The following is a 15309-nucleotide window of genomic DNA, read 5'->3' as shown; positions in this document are numbered from 1 at the left end:
TCATAAAGTGCTAAAGTGTTTAAAGCAGTGGTTCCCAAACTTTTTCATGTCAAGGACCCCCAAATTGACACTACTTAGCCCGTGGACCCCCATTTGAAAAGATATGCCAGGGACCCCCATAAGAGAAGACGTACACATTTAGACGTCTACATTTAGACGTCTACATTTAGACATCTACCTTTAGACATACACATTTAGACGTCTACATTTAGACGTCTGTATACATTTAGACGTCTACATGTAGACGTCTGTATACATTTAGACGTATACATTTAGACGTCTACATTTAAACGTATACATTTAGATGTATACATTTAGACAGTGTCCCCCTGAGTGCCTCCCCAGTGTCCCCTTGAGTGCCTCCCCAATGCCTCCCCAGTGTGCCCCCCGAGTGCCTTCCCAGTGCCTCCCCAGTGTGCCCCTGAGTGCCTCCCCAGTGTCTCCCCAGTGCCTCCTCAGTGCCTGCCCAGTGTCCCCCAGTGTCCCCCCAGTGTCTCTAATAGCAATACAAGAGCAATAATACAAATTAATCTTAATGTATTAATCTTATTAATTAATGAATCAAATGAATTAATTAATCAAAATTGCGGCCTGTGCCCAGCACCATGCCAAAGCTTTTTCCTGCAGGAAACACTGTTTGTGGTTGTAAATATATTGTTATCCGTGTTGCGAGGATGAGGGGGTACCTGGAAAAATATCTACCCCAAAAGGGGTACCTGGTCCAAAAAGGTTTGGGAACACCTGCTCTACAGTACATAATGTGTCCTTTGGGAAACCGGCCATTGACATGCTGCCCACTAACTGGAAGGGGAGGCTACTTACTAGGGGAGGTTACCTAATTACTAGTTTTTTTTTTTACACTTGTGTACTGCTATTTTGTAGTATTGTTTTGTGCCTTCCTGTCTGCCCCTGTAGTTCTGTACCTGCCTTGTCTAACTTTGTGATTAGTTCAGTTTTCTCCACCTGTGTTTTGTTAGTCTCCCAGCCAATCCCTGTGTTGATCTGTCAGTTGTATTCACCTTTGTCCAGTTAGTCCTTGTCTATTTATATTCACCTATTTTTTTAGTTCCTTGCTGCTGGTTCGTTGATTATATGTTGCCTGTGAGTATTTGTAACCATTTTCCTTGTAGTTCTATCCCCTAGTTGTCCCAGTATAGTTTTCCTCGTACCTTGTATTCCTCTTGTTGTAACTGCCTCAAGTGATTTTGACTTTGCCTGTACCTCGACTTTAATTTTGCCTGCTCCTCTTGTTTTGATCACAAATCTCACAATACACTTCTGAACCTGCCTTTCCTGCCTCTGCCTCTCATCCTGCATTTGGGTCCTACACGGCTACACTCAACCTGACTCACACCGTGAGCAGATGATGCAGAGGTGGATCATTTCAGTAAGTTACTTCAATCAATGATCTCCATTATGCAGTTTTGCCTACATCCTTCTACAAGCGCTGCAATGAAGATTGAGGCTCTGAAGCAGGCTCTCCGTGTGGCCTACTCCAGGCCAGACCTAGCAAGCAAGCTTGCAGAACCTATTAAGGCCTTGTGGTTGTGGGCTGCTATAGGCAGCGCACCGGCAAGCCTACGGTCTGCAAGTATGAAATCTGCTTCACAGCCTGAAACGATTCCCTGCTTGCCCTTTTCCTGGAATGACTTTGGGGTTAGCAGAGACGTTTTCTATGAAGATTCAGAGTTCCTGGAGACGCTGGCTAAAGTATACAGCTTTTTTCATGTGGGAGTAGGGGTGCCCTTTTCCCCCAGCTGCCCAGTGTCCAGGAGCCCCAGCTGCCCAGCACTCTACTGCCTGGCATCCAGAGAGATCCACCTTCAGGCCCAGATATTGTGATGTCACCGTTTATTTCATTGGTACGTTTGACTGTCAAGGTTTCAGCCTCCAGGAAGAAACCCTAAATACAAAGGGAAAACATCATTGCACATAACAACTATAGTAGCACATTCTCAGATGCCCTCTATAGCCGCACACAGAAGCCTGTGAACATAGACATTCCGTGCATAGATGTGCCACGGAATGGTAGGCCTCAGGTATATCTATGTATATATATATATATATATATATATGTGTATATATATATATATATATATATATATACCGTATATATATATTTTTTTAAGAGAGCCTATACTGTCAGCTGTCCAGCAGTCCAAATATTATTAAATTTCAGAATGGTAGACCTGAGGCCTACCATACCATATCAGGTAGGGCTGTCAGTTCACCTCTATAATCCAATTCGAATTTCATTGCTTCATTATTTGTAATTTTCGAATATATTCGAATATTTACATTGTTTATTTTAGCTCATATTTAGCCTATAATAATACACGTGGCTGGCATGTCTTGTGAGTTTTGGGAAGTGCAAGGTTTTTGACAGGTCTGCCTGCTGTGGACATTGAAACCCTGACCATTACACACGGGCAGACGCAACGATAAAGTCTATCATTCATTGTGAAGCCAGCAACAGGTTGATGCAAACAGACGTGTACAGTAGCTGCTCCAAATGATATTAGCATTCGTCTGTGTCTGCCCGTGTAAACGCAGCATTGTCCCCCCGCTGCGGAGAGGACCGTTGCCCCGTCGGCTAGAATGCTGTCGGAAAAAAGGCCGCCTCCCGTGTACCATAGTGTTATTAAGGAGGACTCCTTGGCGTTAAACTAATGTTAGCTCCCATGCTAACTAGTTGCTACCCTCGTCAGAAACAACAACACCACAGATCGGGTGGAAGATGCTGATACCACTTTGCTTGTGCCCGTGGATGGGAAATGAGATTTAAAAGGCTATAGAAGCGTGGATGAAAGGCAAGCACAGATGTGCAATAAAGTTGTGTCATGAGACTGTATTATGATTTTCGTTCTACCGGCGATTTCTGTCTGTGTAGTATACTAGACGTATCTATGCATGTGTTACAAGGGTTTGTGTGTCTGCGATTAAAAGAGTTACAGCCAGTAAGCCCGCCCACCCTGTAGACTGTCTCTGATTGGCTTACCCTGAAATCTGGCCCTACGTTAGCCAATCATTGACCTCTTCTGCGACGTGACCGGACGTGCACCTTTTCACATGCAGTGGAAGCGGCCGTGGAGATTTCACAGCGGTAGATTCGTTACTCAATACATTTAGTGAGCGGATAAAATAACATAAAACAAAATATATGCAAAATACGATAAGGGTATCGCAACAGGCCCACCTTTGCAGGTACTCGCTCCTGCGCCATCTGTGGGCCAGTGGCCTCGCTCTCTCCGTCTCTCCTTCCCTCAAGGCACCGATAAATGATAAAAGCTCCATTCGAATGGCAATTTTAGCTTTCGAATATATATATATTTTTTAATATTCGAATTTCTTTCATATTATGAAATTCGTTCTGACAGCACTAATATCAGGCCTGAGGCAAACCATTGTCATGTACACTGCCAGTATGTCTGCATACCCTCATATTTGTGCACAAACGCCACTATGTGGACATAAAGATGTGTTTATCACTTTTGCACCTTGTGCTTAACCTCATGTAGAGGCTGTATCGGCTGGTTTTATTTATGTAGACAACTTGATATTTTCATGATATCTTTGACATGCTTCTTCAGTGTTTGAAAATGTTCTCCCTATGTATACATACATACATACAATATCGATCCCCCCCCTATAATCCATAATGTATTTCATGACATACAGTGGGTGAATAGTCAATGTATCTTTCATATTAAAGGATTGTTAATGAATGTTGAAAGCCCCACCCCTACTTCTGCCTGATGGGTGTTGCGAAAGCTTATGTAATGCCATAAATTGGCACAGGGGATGGCATAGAACTGTGTATAAAACTTAGCAACTGGACCAATAATTTGGGATGGGGATTGGGCACAGAGAAGTGCAGTCATGAGGGCTTCTTTACACATACACCTGCTTTCATACCAGTACTTGATATTGTTCTCTTCTTTCTCTGCTTTGTCTTCCTCACCTTCCTCTTCTTGTGAGTTGCAGGCAAAGTTTAATCTCAACAGAATCTACAAGGCTGGGGACTTTATTCTGGGCGGTTTGTTTAATATGCACCTACACTGTGTCGACCCTGATCTGTCTTTCACCTCCAAGCCACAGGACCCCACTTGCGACACGTGAGTATCACAAATAAAAAGCAAGCAAGAAAACAGGGAACATTTTGATGTATATTTCTACAAAAATATTTATTCAAGTTCACAGTGGCATATTTTGTCTGTTAGTTTTAACATTCCAGGGTTCAAACGGGCCCAGACCATGGCCTTTGCTATTGCGGAGATAAACAGAAACCCCAGCCTACTACCCAATGTGACTCTTGGATATGGTCTCTATGATTCCTGTCATTCACTTGGAGTTGCATTTCGTGCAGCATTGTCAATGGTCAGTGGGAGAGAGGACCAGTTTCACCTGGATGAGAGCTGTGTTGGGTCTCCTCCAGTGCTCGGTATTGTGGGTGATGATTCCTCAACAAATTCTATTGCCATATCTAGTATACTAGGCTTGTACAGAGTGCCCATGGTAAGTGTCCTCTACTTGAACCAATATATGCTTAATTTTGGTTATTCTTTCAATTACAAATCTAAAAAGCAACTCGAAAGACATATAGAACATATTGCAGACAGAGCATGTGAGCAGAGTATAGATTTTGAAAGGAGCGTGAAGGAGACACCTGACATTATTATTTTCGTAATGTAATGTAAAAATCCATGTCACCTATGAGCACAGTATATTACATAACGCATGTTTTGTGCCAATTTTGCAGGTTAGTTACCATGCCATGTGCTCCTGTTTGAGTGACTGGAATCACTTCCCATCCTTCTTTAGAACAATCCCAAATTCTGCATCCCAGGTGAACTTCTGCAGACAAATATTTGCTGGTATCAAGTAGTATGTCCTACACACTTGACATAAACATCGCTCTAGTGTAATCGATATTGCATATCACCTGTCATTTTCTTGTGTGAATTACTGCTGGAGCTGACAGTGTATCTTATACCTGCATTCTTCATCCAATCAGATACGAGCTATGCTCCAGATTATGAGAAGATTTAGGTGGACCTGGGTAGGACTGCTGTTTAATGATGATGCATATGGCCACGATGCTGCCCGAATCTTCCAATCTGACCTGGTCCAGTCTGGTTTGGGGTGTCTGGCGTATGTGGAGGTTGTGCCCTGGGACGGTGACCCAGCTGAACTCCAGAGGATTGTCACTGTGATGAAGGCATCCACAGCTCGTGTTGTCTTTGAAATTGTATATGGGATCCATATGGTTAAACTCATGGAGGAGGTTAGGGTTATATGATACATGTTAATTTAAGGATTCATAATTATAAGAAAGTGAATTAAGATATCCATTTACATGGTCAGCAGTGTGTATTTTTGTTATACTTTTATAAAAAGGAAAAGAATAATAATATTGAGGTGATTTCTTCAAGTGACATTGATCTCAATACTTCGCACTATAAGCAAACAAATAATCATGGTTTGATTGTCACACAAGTTATATTGTCATGATGATATATTGCATTTGTCTTATTGATATGTTAAAGAGCACTGGGTTATAGGCTAGCAGTGCTCATTCAGAGGGTTTGATTAGGCAGCGCCGCGGTCTGTTATAGAGCGGAGCAGTCATTATCTAGATATAACTCACCGCTGAATTCAGCAATTGACCAATCAGAATCAAGCATTCAACCAAGCCATGTAATAAATTCATATATTTTGTTCAACAGGTGGCAAAGCAGAATGTTACAGGTCTGCAATGGATATCCGATGTGGGTTGGATGACAGCTAAAACACTCCAGACTCCTCACTTCATGCCTTATCTGAGAGTCCTTGGTCTTGCCGTCCATCGTGGAGAGATACCAGGTCTCAAGGATTTCTTCTTAAAAGTTCATCTTGATAATGACCTTGACAACAGCCATGCAAATACCTTAGTGAGTAATTTGTCTCATGGTGTGGTTCAAATCATCAACTCCAAAAGGGTTAGGGAACACCAAAAGTGACAAAAATGTGCCAGAAACAACAAGCCAGGGACCTTCTCATGGACTTGACAAAAGCAAGCAAACTTCTGTTGACTGGACAAAGTTACGTGGAGAACTTTCACTCAATGTTCTTGCCACGGTGGCACGGTCGGTAGTGCTGTCGCCTCACAGCTAGAATGTCCTGGGTTCGATTCCCACTGGGAAAGCTGTAGGCGTGTTCTCTCCTCCGCGTCATCAGTGCCCATACCCTGGATGGAGTTGGCAAAAAGGGCTTTTCTATGTGGAGTTTGCATGTTCTCACAAAAAACATGCAGTAATCCTGGTCTCTATACTGACTCCCCCTGGCCACCCGGGGCGCCTGCGGCCTGATGGAGGGGAAGGGAACTGGTTGGAATAACGTGTTCCTTCCACGCGCTATGTCCAACTGGAGAAACTCTAGTTGAAAAGAAGCGGCTTGGACTCCTCAAGCATGAGGTCAGTCCTTTGCTCTCCCCAGGTTGGCAGAGGGAGTGTAGCGCCCCGGATTATATTAGATAATTGACACTGGGTGAAAAAAAAAGTTACACAATCGTGGGATTTTCTAGAAAACTTCAAACCGACATCAACCAAACAAAAAGCTGCAATTTCAAAGTGATGTCTTGTATTTTTCCAGGTGAGGCAGTTTTGGGAGCATACATTTCACTGTAAATTTTCACCCCTTCCATCAGAGTGGGTGGATGCTGGTGGAGGGGTGTGTACTGGTCAAGAGGACCTAGCAACAGCCGAAACAACCCTTTTGGATGTGTCTGACCTCAGGACAGAGTACAATGTGTACAAGGCTGTGTATGCTCTGGCCCATGCCCTCCATGACATGCTGCAGTGTGTACCAGGAAGAGGGCCTTTCGGTGGGCACAGTTGTGCCACTTTGCAGTCAATACAGCCATGGCAGGTGTAATATCAATCTTTTTTATTATTGTCTTAATAATCTTAACTAATCATTCCAGAAATTGCCTCCTCAAAATGAGAGGCGATGATTGACAGGCAACCCCCCTCAACAGTGACATCTGCTGGCAAATTGTAAATTTTTCATTGCAGCTCAAAAGGCCTCAAAACACACAGAGAAAACCCCAGACCACAGAAAATCCACTGAATGTTAAAGGTTCACGCTGCTTGGGTGTAATTGAGGTCATAAAACCTCAAATGTTTTAATTAATTAAAATTGAATGTCATGAAACCTTTTAATGTTTCTAGTTGGATTCTAATTTACAATAATAATGCATATTATATACATATATAGACCCCCCCCCCCCCCACACCTTAATGAAAATGTTTAATAGATTTATTTTTAAACTCATACCACATTTGACAGGCCCAAGCACTGCAAGCCTCTATATCGATGTTGAGCACCCTACCCCACCCCAGGAACAGAAAACTGGGACCCAATAGGGTCTCTTGCTCTTCATAATTTTGCTTATTACCATTTCTAGCTTGTGTATTACCTGGAAAAGATCAACTTCACCACATCAATTGGGGATCATGTAACATTTAATGAGAATGGTGATGCTTTACCAATCTATGATGTCATTAATTGGGTGTGGCTCCCTGATGGAAGCGCAAAGGTCAACAATGTAGGTGTGTTCAAGAAGTCAGCCTCAGGAGATGAAGAACTCATCCTCGATGAAGAGAGAATCTTCTGGAGCTTTGAATCAAAAAAGGTCTCCTTTTGTCAAATATCTAATGTTGAGCTCATCATGATGTGAATGTATTTGGTTTAGACAGAAATTAATCATGGTTACTTTCCTCTGTAGCCACCTCGGTCAGTGTGCAGTGAGAGCTGTTCCCCTGGATCCCGTGTGGCCAGAAGGAAAGGGGAGCCTGTCTGCTGCTTTGACTGCATCACTTGCTCTGAGGGAACGATCACCAATGATACTGGTAGGAGTACATTATGTATAGCTATTTACAATAGGTAAGGAAAATACAACACTTGACTTTTTCGTTAACCTTGCCTTCTTTGTTAGACTCTACAGAGTGCATAAGTTGTCAAGAGGACTTCTGGTCCAGTCCCCAGCGTGACCACTGTGTCCCTAAGAGCATAGAGTTCCTCTCCTACCATGAGGCCCTGGGTATCTCCTTGACAATCATCTCATTGCTAGGCACACTTATCTCTGCCATTGTCCTGGGAATCTTCATCTATCATAGAAGCACACCCATGGTACGTGCCAACAATTCAGAACTCAGCTTCCTTCTCTTGTTGTCACTCAAACTATGTTTTTTGTGTTCGCTTCTGTTTATCGGCTGTCCGAGGCTCTGGACTTGTCAGCTGAGACATGCAGCATTTGGTATCAGCTTTGTGCTGTGTGTCTCATGTATCCTGGTAAAGACATTGGTGGTGTTAGCTGTGTTCAAGGCCTCCACGCCTGGGGGTGCAGACATTATGAAGTGGTTTGGTACTATGCAGCAGAGAGGGACAGTTCTGGCTCTTACTGTTATCCAGGCAATAATCTGCATAACCTGGCTTGTATCTTCCTCTCCAACTACTCATAAAAACAAAAAATACCACCGTAATAAAATTGTCTTTGAGTGTGCAGTGGGATCAACAGTTGGTTTTGCAGTGTTATTAGGCTATATAGGTTTACTGGCACTCCTCAGTTTCTTCCTAGCATTCATGGCAAGGAATCTTCCAGACAACTTCAATGAAGCTAAGTTAATCACTTTCAGCATGTTGATCTTCTGTGCCGTGTGGATAGCCTTCATCCCAGCATATATCAGCTCTCCAGGCAAATATGCAGATGTAGTGGAGGTTTTTGCTATCTTAGCATCTAGTTTTGGGATTTTGGTGGCACTGTTTGGACCAAAGTGTTATATAATCCTTTTGAAACCTGAGAGAAACACTAAGAAGTCCATCATGGGTCGAGACACCACCAAGACGTAGAAGCAGAAATTCTATGACAATACATTTTCTTTGTGTATTTTACTTTGTGTATATGAATATATTTGATTGCTTATAACCTTGTTAACTAAACTAAAAGTACTAATCCAGTCAGAGATGCAACCGTATATTACCATCATTCATCGTTTATCATGAATAAACCTTGGTGAAATTGAATTACCCTCCATTAAATTTTCGGATGATACTTCTCGGACTGCTCCATGACAATACCTCTATTACGGACTATCAGAATACAATTTTACACAGTGGTGCACTGACAACTACCTAGTTGAATGTGGACAAAACAAAACAACCCACACTGGACTTAACACACTCCTCATTAATGGTTAAACAGTATAATAGGTTGACAGTTCCACATATCTTGGACTCACTCTGGACAATAACTGATCAACATGTTATGTTCCGCAACATGTTTCTACACTATGTCCATGCCTAACAGAAACAAACGTTTCAGTATTCCCCGTATTGCTTCCAAGATCATCAGACTTCCTACACCTATACACTCTCTGACATGAACAATACGGCCATCACACAGTTAGCTCTTTCAATATGAAATGACACTGATCATCCCCCTGTATCTATTTTCCAACGGCATGCATGTCATTTGGAAAAAGATACAGAACCTTACCGTGGAAAAAGGTCCACTCTATAGTTTTGTAGTAATATCGACTATATGCCACCTTGGGAGTTTCACCCAAGGAATTATGTGCTGTATACAAATATTGTATCATAACTATGTAACCACACGTTATTTGTTTTTTAGTCATGGTATCAACAAAAAAAAAATCCCTCAAACAAATCTTCAGCACCCTTGATCTTTTAATATTCTGGTCAAGCGGAAATTATAATATACAATATATAATATAATATGCAATTTGATAGAATACATTATTTGGTGCATGTGCAAAAAGTGTTTTTATTTTTATTTTTTAAGAAATAAAATATCAGGGTCAGTGACACTAGCGGTGACAGCAGTACAGTATGTGAGTCACAGCCTATGCCTCTGGCACAGGACCAAAGTTCCCAAGTAACCCACATGTCTTTAGAGGCCTATGATGCAACGGACCTGACAGTCAAAGACAGGTTCCAGAGGGAACTGAAATGGAAAACATGAAAGGGTGGAGGATTAGACAGTTCAAGGTGTTTTTGTTGAGTGGTTAACATGGCTGATGCATGTGTGAGGGGAAAAAGGGTGAAGCCTACGGCATCTTCAGCTCCCAAATGACTTAGCCGAGTGATGTCATCTGGCAGCCAACTAAACAAGACAACACGCATGCACGCACACACACGCACAGTATATAATATAAATTATTTTGTACACAGATTACTTTGTATTCTGTATTACTTTATAGACAAAACATCCCATTTTCAGTGCCAACCCCCGCCCCCAAATTACAATGAAGACCATTGTGGGTAGTATATCGTTATTGGCACTATAGAAAATAGTGACACTATAGAAAATACTATATTGTCTTTTTTTTAGCAGTCCAAATGATCAATTCCGATGGTCAATACAGGAGATGATATCAGATATCAAAACATGCAGGCGGGGTCTGCCTGGAGATCTATAATAATGCATCCGTCAATGGACAGCTAATCTCTGGCACCTTTGGCTTGATCGAAGCGAAACTGTGCCACATACTCCCTGGGTGCCAGAGCAGAACCTCTGTCCCAAAGTTTCACATGGGTCTGTTTGAGCGCCACCAAGACGCAGATCTTTGCAAAGAAATAAAGATTACTGCTACAGATTTTGTTCAAACATCATGCAAATTGGTACAAAGTATCTCTATAGTCATTGCAACAAACCGATTTGGTCCCTTATTGGCTGGTGGACAACACTGACATATGGTGGACTACACTGACATACATACCCAGCCGATCGGGGATGCACACGCGGGTTAGGCCCACCAACGGACCAGAGTACATGGTGTGTATATGTATGACTAGCTCTCAATGATGACGTAAGAAATATGGTCATTTATGTAACCAGGCACAAATCTGCTGTTTTATTTTACTGATTATGTATATAGTATACGTGTGCACGTGTGTGCACCGTGCCAGCCAACCCGCCACTTGATGCGTATGCAAATAATACAGCATGGTGTTTCCAAGACAAAGATGTTGGTCTTAATGCAAAGTCTAATAGTAACTATAAAAATTACCCAGAAGCAGTTCCAATCTACAGACATGAAGCTATCATTTTCCATGGAGGCAGAAGAACAGGATCAACAAATAGGTTTCAATTCACACACACACAGTCACACACACACACACACACACACACACACACACACACACACACACACACACACACACACACACACACACACACACACACATTTGAAATGTTTATTTATGTCCACATAATGAGAAGTACAGGAATACCTTGTTACTGCACAAAGGACATAAACACTGCCAGTGCAGTTTGACAGTGGGAGAGCAGCCAGTTACAACGTGCATGGACGGCAAAGCATCGTTACATACAGTACAGCTGACATGTCGGACACAGGGCAGCAGACATAAATCATGGATAAAGGAAACAACGCCTCCTCCAAATTGAGCGGCTTCCTATAATGGCTGAAACTGAGCAATACCTCGCTAACTGCTTGGCTCTCCTTTTGGAAAGGCCGGCCATTTGTAAGCCCCTCACAACCAACTTATGCACATGCCCTAGGCTGCCAAAGATAAAAACTAAAAGTTTACATCTGTAGCCTAGCTGTGAGATGGTCTGCATTAGCTGCTGATACTTCAGCACTTTGGTTAGAAAGGCTTCTTCCAGGCTATAGTCAAAGGTACAGCCGACCTCGAGAACACACACACACACACACACACACACACACACACACACACACACACACACACACACACACACACACACAGTCACACACAGTCACACACACACCCAAACAGCTACACAGGTGAGACCATGCATACAGAACTAAACAGATTGCCGATAATTAATTATATTTAATTGGCTCCACTTGTGTGTGTGTGTGTGTAACTCTGAAAGTGAGATTACAGGTTCTACCTTCTAAACTTAATCTCTCCATCTGGTTTCCAGGCAATCATGCTCCTCACTGTATCCATCATGGCCATGAACAAATAGCTGAAACCATGTCCCACATCTTAAATGGTTGCCATGTTTACAGGGGCCTTTACATATGTAGGCATGACAGAATAGTGGATTTGATATCGAAAGACATCTCTTCCATTTTCAGGTCCTCCATCATGCTTTATAAGCATTCTACTGTGAAGCCGAGGATGTTTAACCTGTGTAATGATGACTCTGTGTTCTCTAGCATTTCAGCTAACACCCCGATGTCATTGTTGTAAATGAAAACCATAGAGAGGTGTTCATTCTCGAGGTCTGCTGTACCTTTGACTATAGCCTGGAAGAAGCCTTTCTAACCAAAGTGCTGAAGTATCAGCAGCTAATGCAGACCATCTCACAGCTAGGCTACAGATGTAAACTTTTAGTTTTTATCTTTGGCAGCCTAAACCGTTAGAGTATTAAAAGAAACACAAAGATGGCTATGTGAAATAATTGCATTTTATCCTGAACTAGCCTGACACGGGGAAGATTTTATCACTGCATTCACACTACAGGACAGAGTTCCAGGTGGTTCCCCCAGTTCTTGACCAAAGAACAGCACGAGCCATCAAGTCCAATCAGTCATAAACGCTTCTACTTAAACCCAGAGGTCTAGACCAAAGGCAGCTGGGAATTGCCTTCCCAGCAGTGCCAGTTTCAGGGATGTTATGGTAGTTAGAATATCATAATTATACTGAGTCTAATATAGCAACTCATAATGTAATAACGGCACATAATGTAATAACAGTTCATAATGTGATAACCTAAATGTAGTAAAGGCCCATAATGTAGGCTAATAAGGTCACAATGTAATACATCATGAGAGCATAACATAATAATGGATTTTTGCATAATGTAATCATGTAATAATGTGTTACATGTAGCCGCTCAATTCACAGTTAATAATGTAATTACGGGTCATATTGTTGAGAAAAGTTTTACATCGTATCAGTATCATGTCAGTATCACAGGCAGTATCATTACTGCCCGGAACTGCATGGCCTTGATGATCAGGCTTTCAACACTGGGTAGACCACACTTCTGCAGGACCTCAAGATTTGACACCTTGTCCTACCACACTTGATGAGCTTATAGGTTATTAGTTCATAATGAATCGTTATTGTTGAGTTAAAACTCATAAATGGAGCATGGATCTTCTACAAGACACCTCAGACAACTTCTACAGTCTCAACAACTACATCTCCCAGAGTGCATCAGCTGCTAGATGGCTGCTGGTGCTCATTTGCCTGATTGAACACCTGTTAAAGGCTGATGGTGGTGACACTCAAACAAATATCAAACAAGATGGCGGAATAAACAAACCTATAAAGGCTGATACAGACAGCCACAGACACACACGTCCTTGTGTTTATTAATATAAGCCTTTATAACCAACCAAAGGGTGAAATAATGCACGTGCGTGCGTGCGTGAGTGCATGAGTGCGTGTGTGTGTGTGTGTGTGTGTGTGTGTGTGTGTGTGTGTGGTGCACACAGCAGTTACATCAACAATCCAAACACAAATCACTCTGACTAACGGACCAATGACGGACGGACTAGTTGAACAGGTGACCGGATCCAGTGGGCGGGGCTTTGGATTTAAATAGGAGCGGCCATGTTTTTTCCCAGCATGCTGTTTGGTTTGGGATCCACTTCATGCTGTCTGTGAGCAGAGCTGTTTGTTCCAAGGTAAGAAGCGTTTGTTTGAGAAACACGGTTTTATCCTTGAGCACTGTTGTTGTTTAGACATTAAGATGATTTATAGGACTGTTTATTGTTTAAACAGAGTATTTATAAGACTGTTGTTTATTGTGACACTAAATGGACAACAATGTCAGCAATGTTGACATGACCAAACATTTGTGTTTGATTTTGGGGGGCAATCAAACACATGCAGGCAGAGCCCAGAACATATGCTTATGTGTGACTGAGGCCTTGGGCCTTGATCGCAACAAAAGCATTGTCTTGTCTGTGAAAATGGCTGATCTACAAGCTCACAATGCATTGTGAATGTGATGTGACACATTGTGAGCTTTTAGATCTGCTATTTTCAAAAGGTTTTTTTCTGTTCAAAATGACCAAGTATGCAGATTGTCCCATTTGAAATGTTTAAGTACATTTTGATGCCAAAACCTTTTAACTTTGACTCAAGTTATATAATGTAGATTTTGAAGTTTAGATTTTTTTTTACCAATATCTTAAAGGGACAATTCACTTTAAAAAACTAACTTTTTGTCATTGTATTATCTACTCGGGTTTATGTGAACACTACAGACAGTTTTTAAGTTAAAATGCTAAAAAGCTAAAATGAATATTTAAATACTGAATCAAGCAACTTAAAAGCTGTCTGCAGTGTTCACATAAGCCTGAGTAGACGATAAAGTGAAATATTATATGAATTTTACAATGTATGAAATCTGGATAAAGAGTAATGTTGTTTTTATTTATGTCTTGCAGGTTAATCATGTGACCTTGGTGTCATGTGTGACCTTGGATGGGGTCATCAGGAGATGGCTGGTATTGATAATAGAGTGTCTACTCGGCTGAGCTGAAACGTATAACGGTGTCAACGAACGCTCCCTGAGATTACGAGGCGTACGGTGCTCGGGACGTATTGTGCCATACAACCTACGCGGCTCTATTAATACCGGCTATCTTCAACTGAGCGACGGAAGCCCCCCCATGGTATGTACCTGGATTACATGTGGCTGTAGTAGAAACAAGGGCAGTGTCACCATTACATGTCAAGTTGACCATTCATTGTCATACATATGATTTTACATATGTTTGGGTGAAAAACCTTACTGAGGTTTTTATGTGTTTTTAGTATTTCAATGTGTCCATGATTTCATGGACACTTCCTACCCAGACTACAATTCCCATAATGCTTTGGTGCACTGCTCCTTGTGCATAGGGGAGGGCTGTCTTACTGAGACAACATGTAGTCTAGGGAGGAAGTGAGCCCATTGTCCATGACATCATGGAGCCCATGGACACTTTTGAAATACTACATATCTAAAAACGACGATTACCCACATAAAAAACACAGGAAAGTGTTTCTTGTCTCCCAAACATCATTAAAATAAGCTCTGGTTGCAAAAGGGGTGAAGTCGCCGTTTAATGGGTTGAATCATTAAAGCTGCTATAAGCAATATGTCAAATGTAATTACTTAAAAAAAAAATTGGTATTCAGACTGCCAGCAATGGGTAAAACAATATTGTCTCTGACACATCTTGGGGCCACAATCTGCATTCAAAGATGTTCCTAGCTTTGTCATTGGTCGATTTGCCTGTCTACTTCCTGATTGGTCAG

General features: G+C 41.9%; 1 protein-coding gene across 1 annotated transcript; it reads left to right on the top strand.

Moving 5' to 3' along the window:
* Positions 1-4047: 4047 nt before the first annotated feature.
* LOC308314488 (extracellular calcium-sensing receptor-like) lies at positions 4048-8889 on the top strand (the record flags this gene model as incomplete). Its single annotated transcript, XM_080762119.1, has 8 exons — positions 4048-4115; positions 4221-4305; positions 5015-5284; positions 5727-5862; positions 6686-6840; positions 7445-7672; positions 7766-7889; positions 7976-8889. 8 exons carry the CDS (start codon positions 4048-4050, stop codon positions 8887-8889), a joined length of 1980 nt encoding a protein of 659 aa, XP_080618245.1.
* Positions 8890-15309: the final 6420 nt, after the last annotated feature.

This window comes from Protomyctophum bolini (genome assembly GCF_963924005.1).
Source record: "Protomyctophum bolini genome assembly, chromosome: 4".
In the NCBI taxonomy this organism is placed as follows: domain Eukaryota; kingdom Metazoa; phylum Chordata; class Actinopteri; order Myctophiformes; family Myctophidae; genus Protomyctophum; species Protomyctophum bolini.
This window is presented reverse-complemented; position numbering and strand designations above follow the sequence as displayed.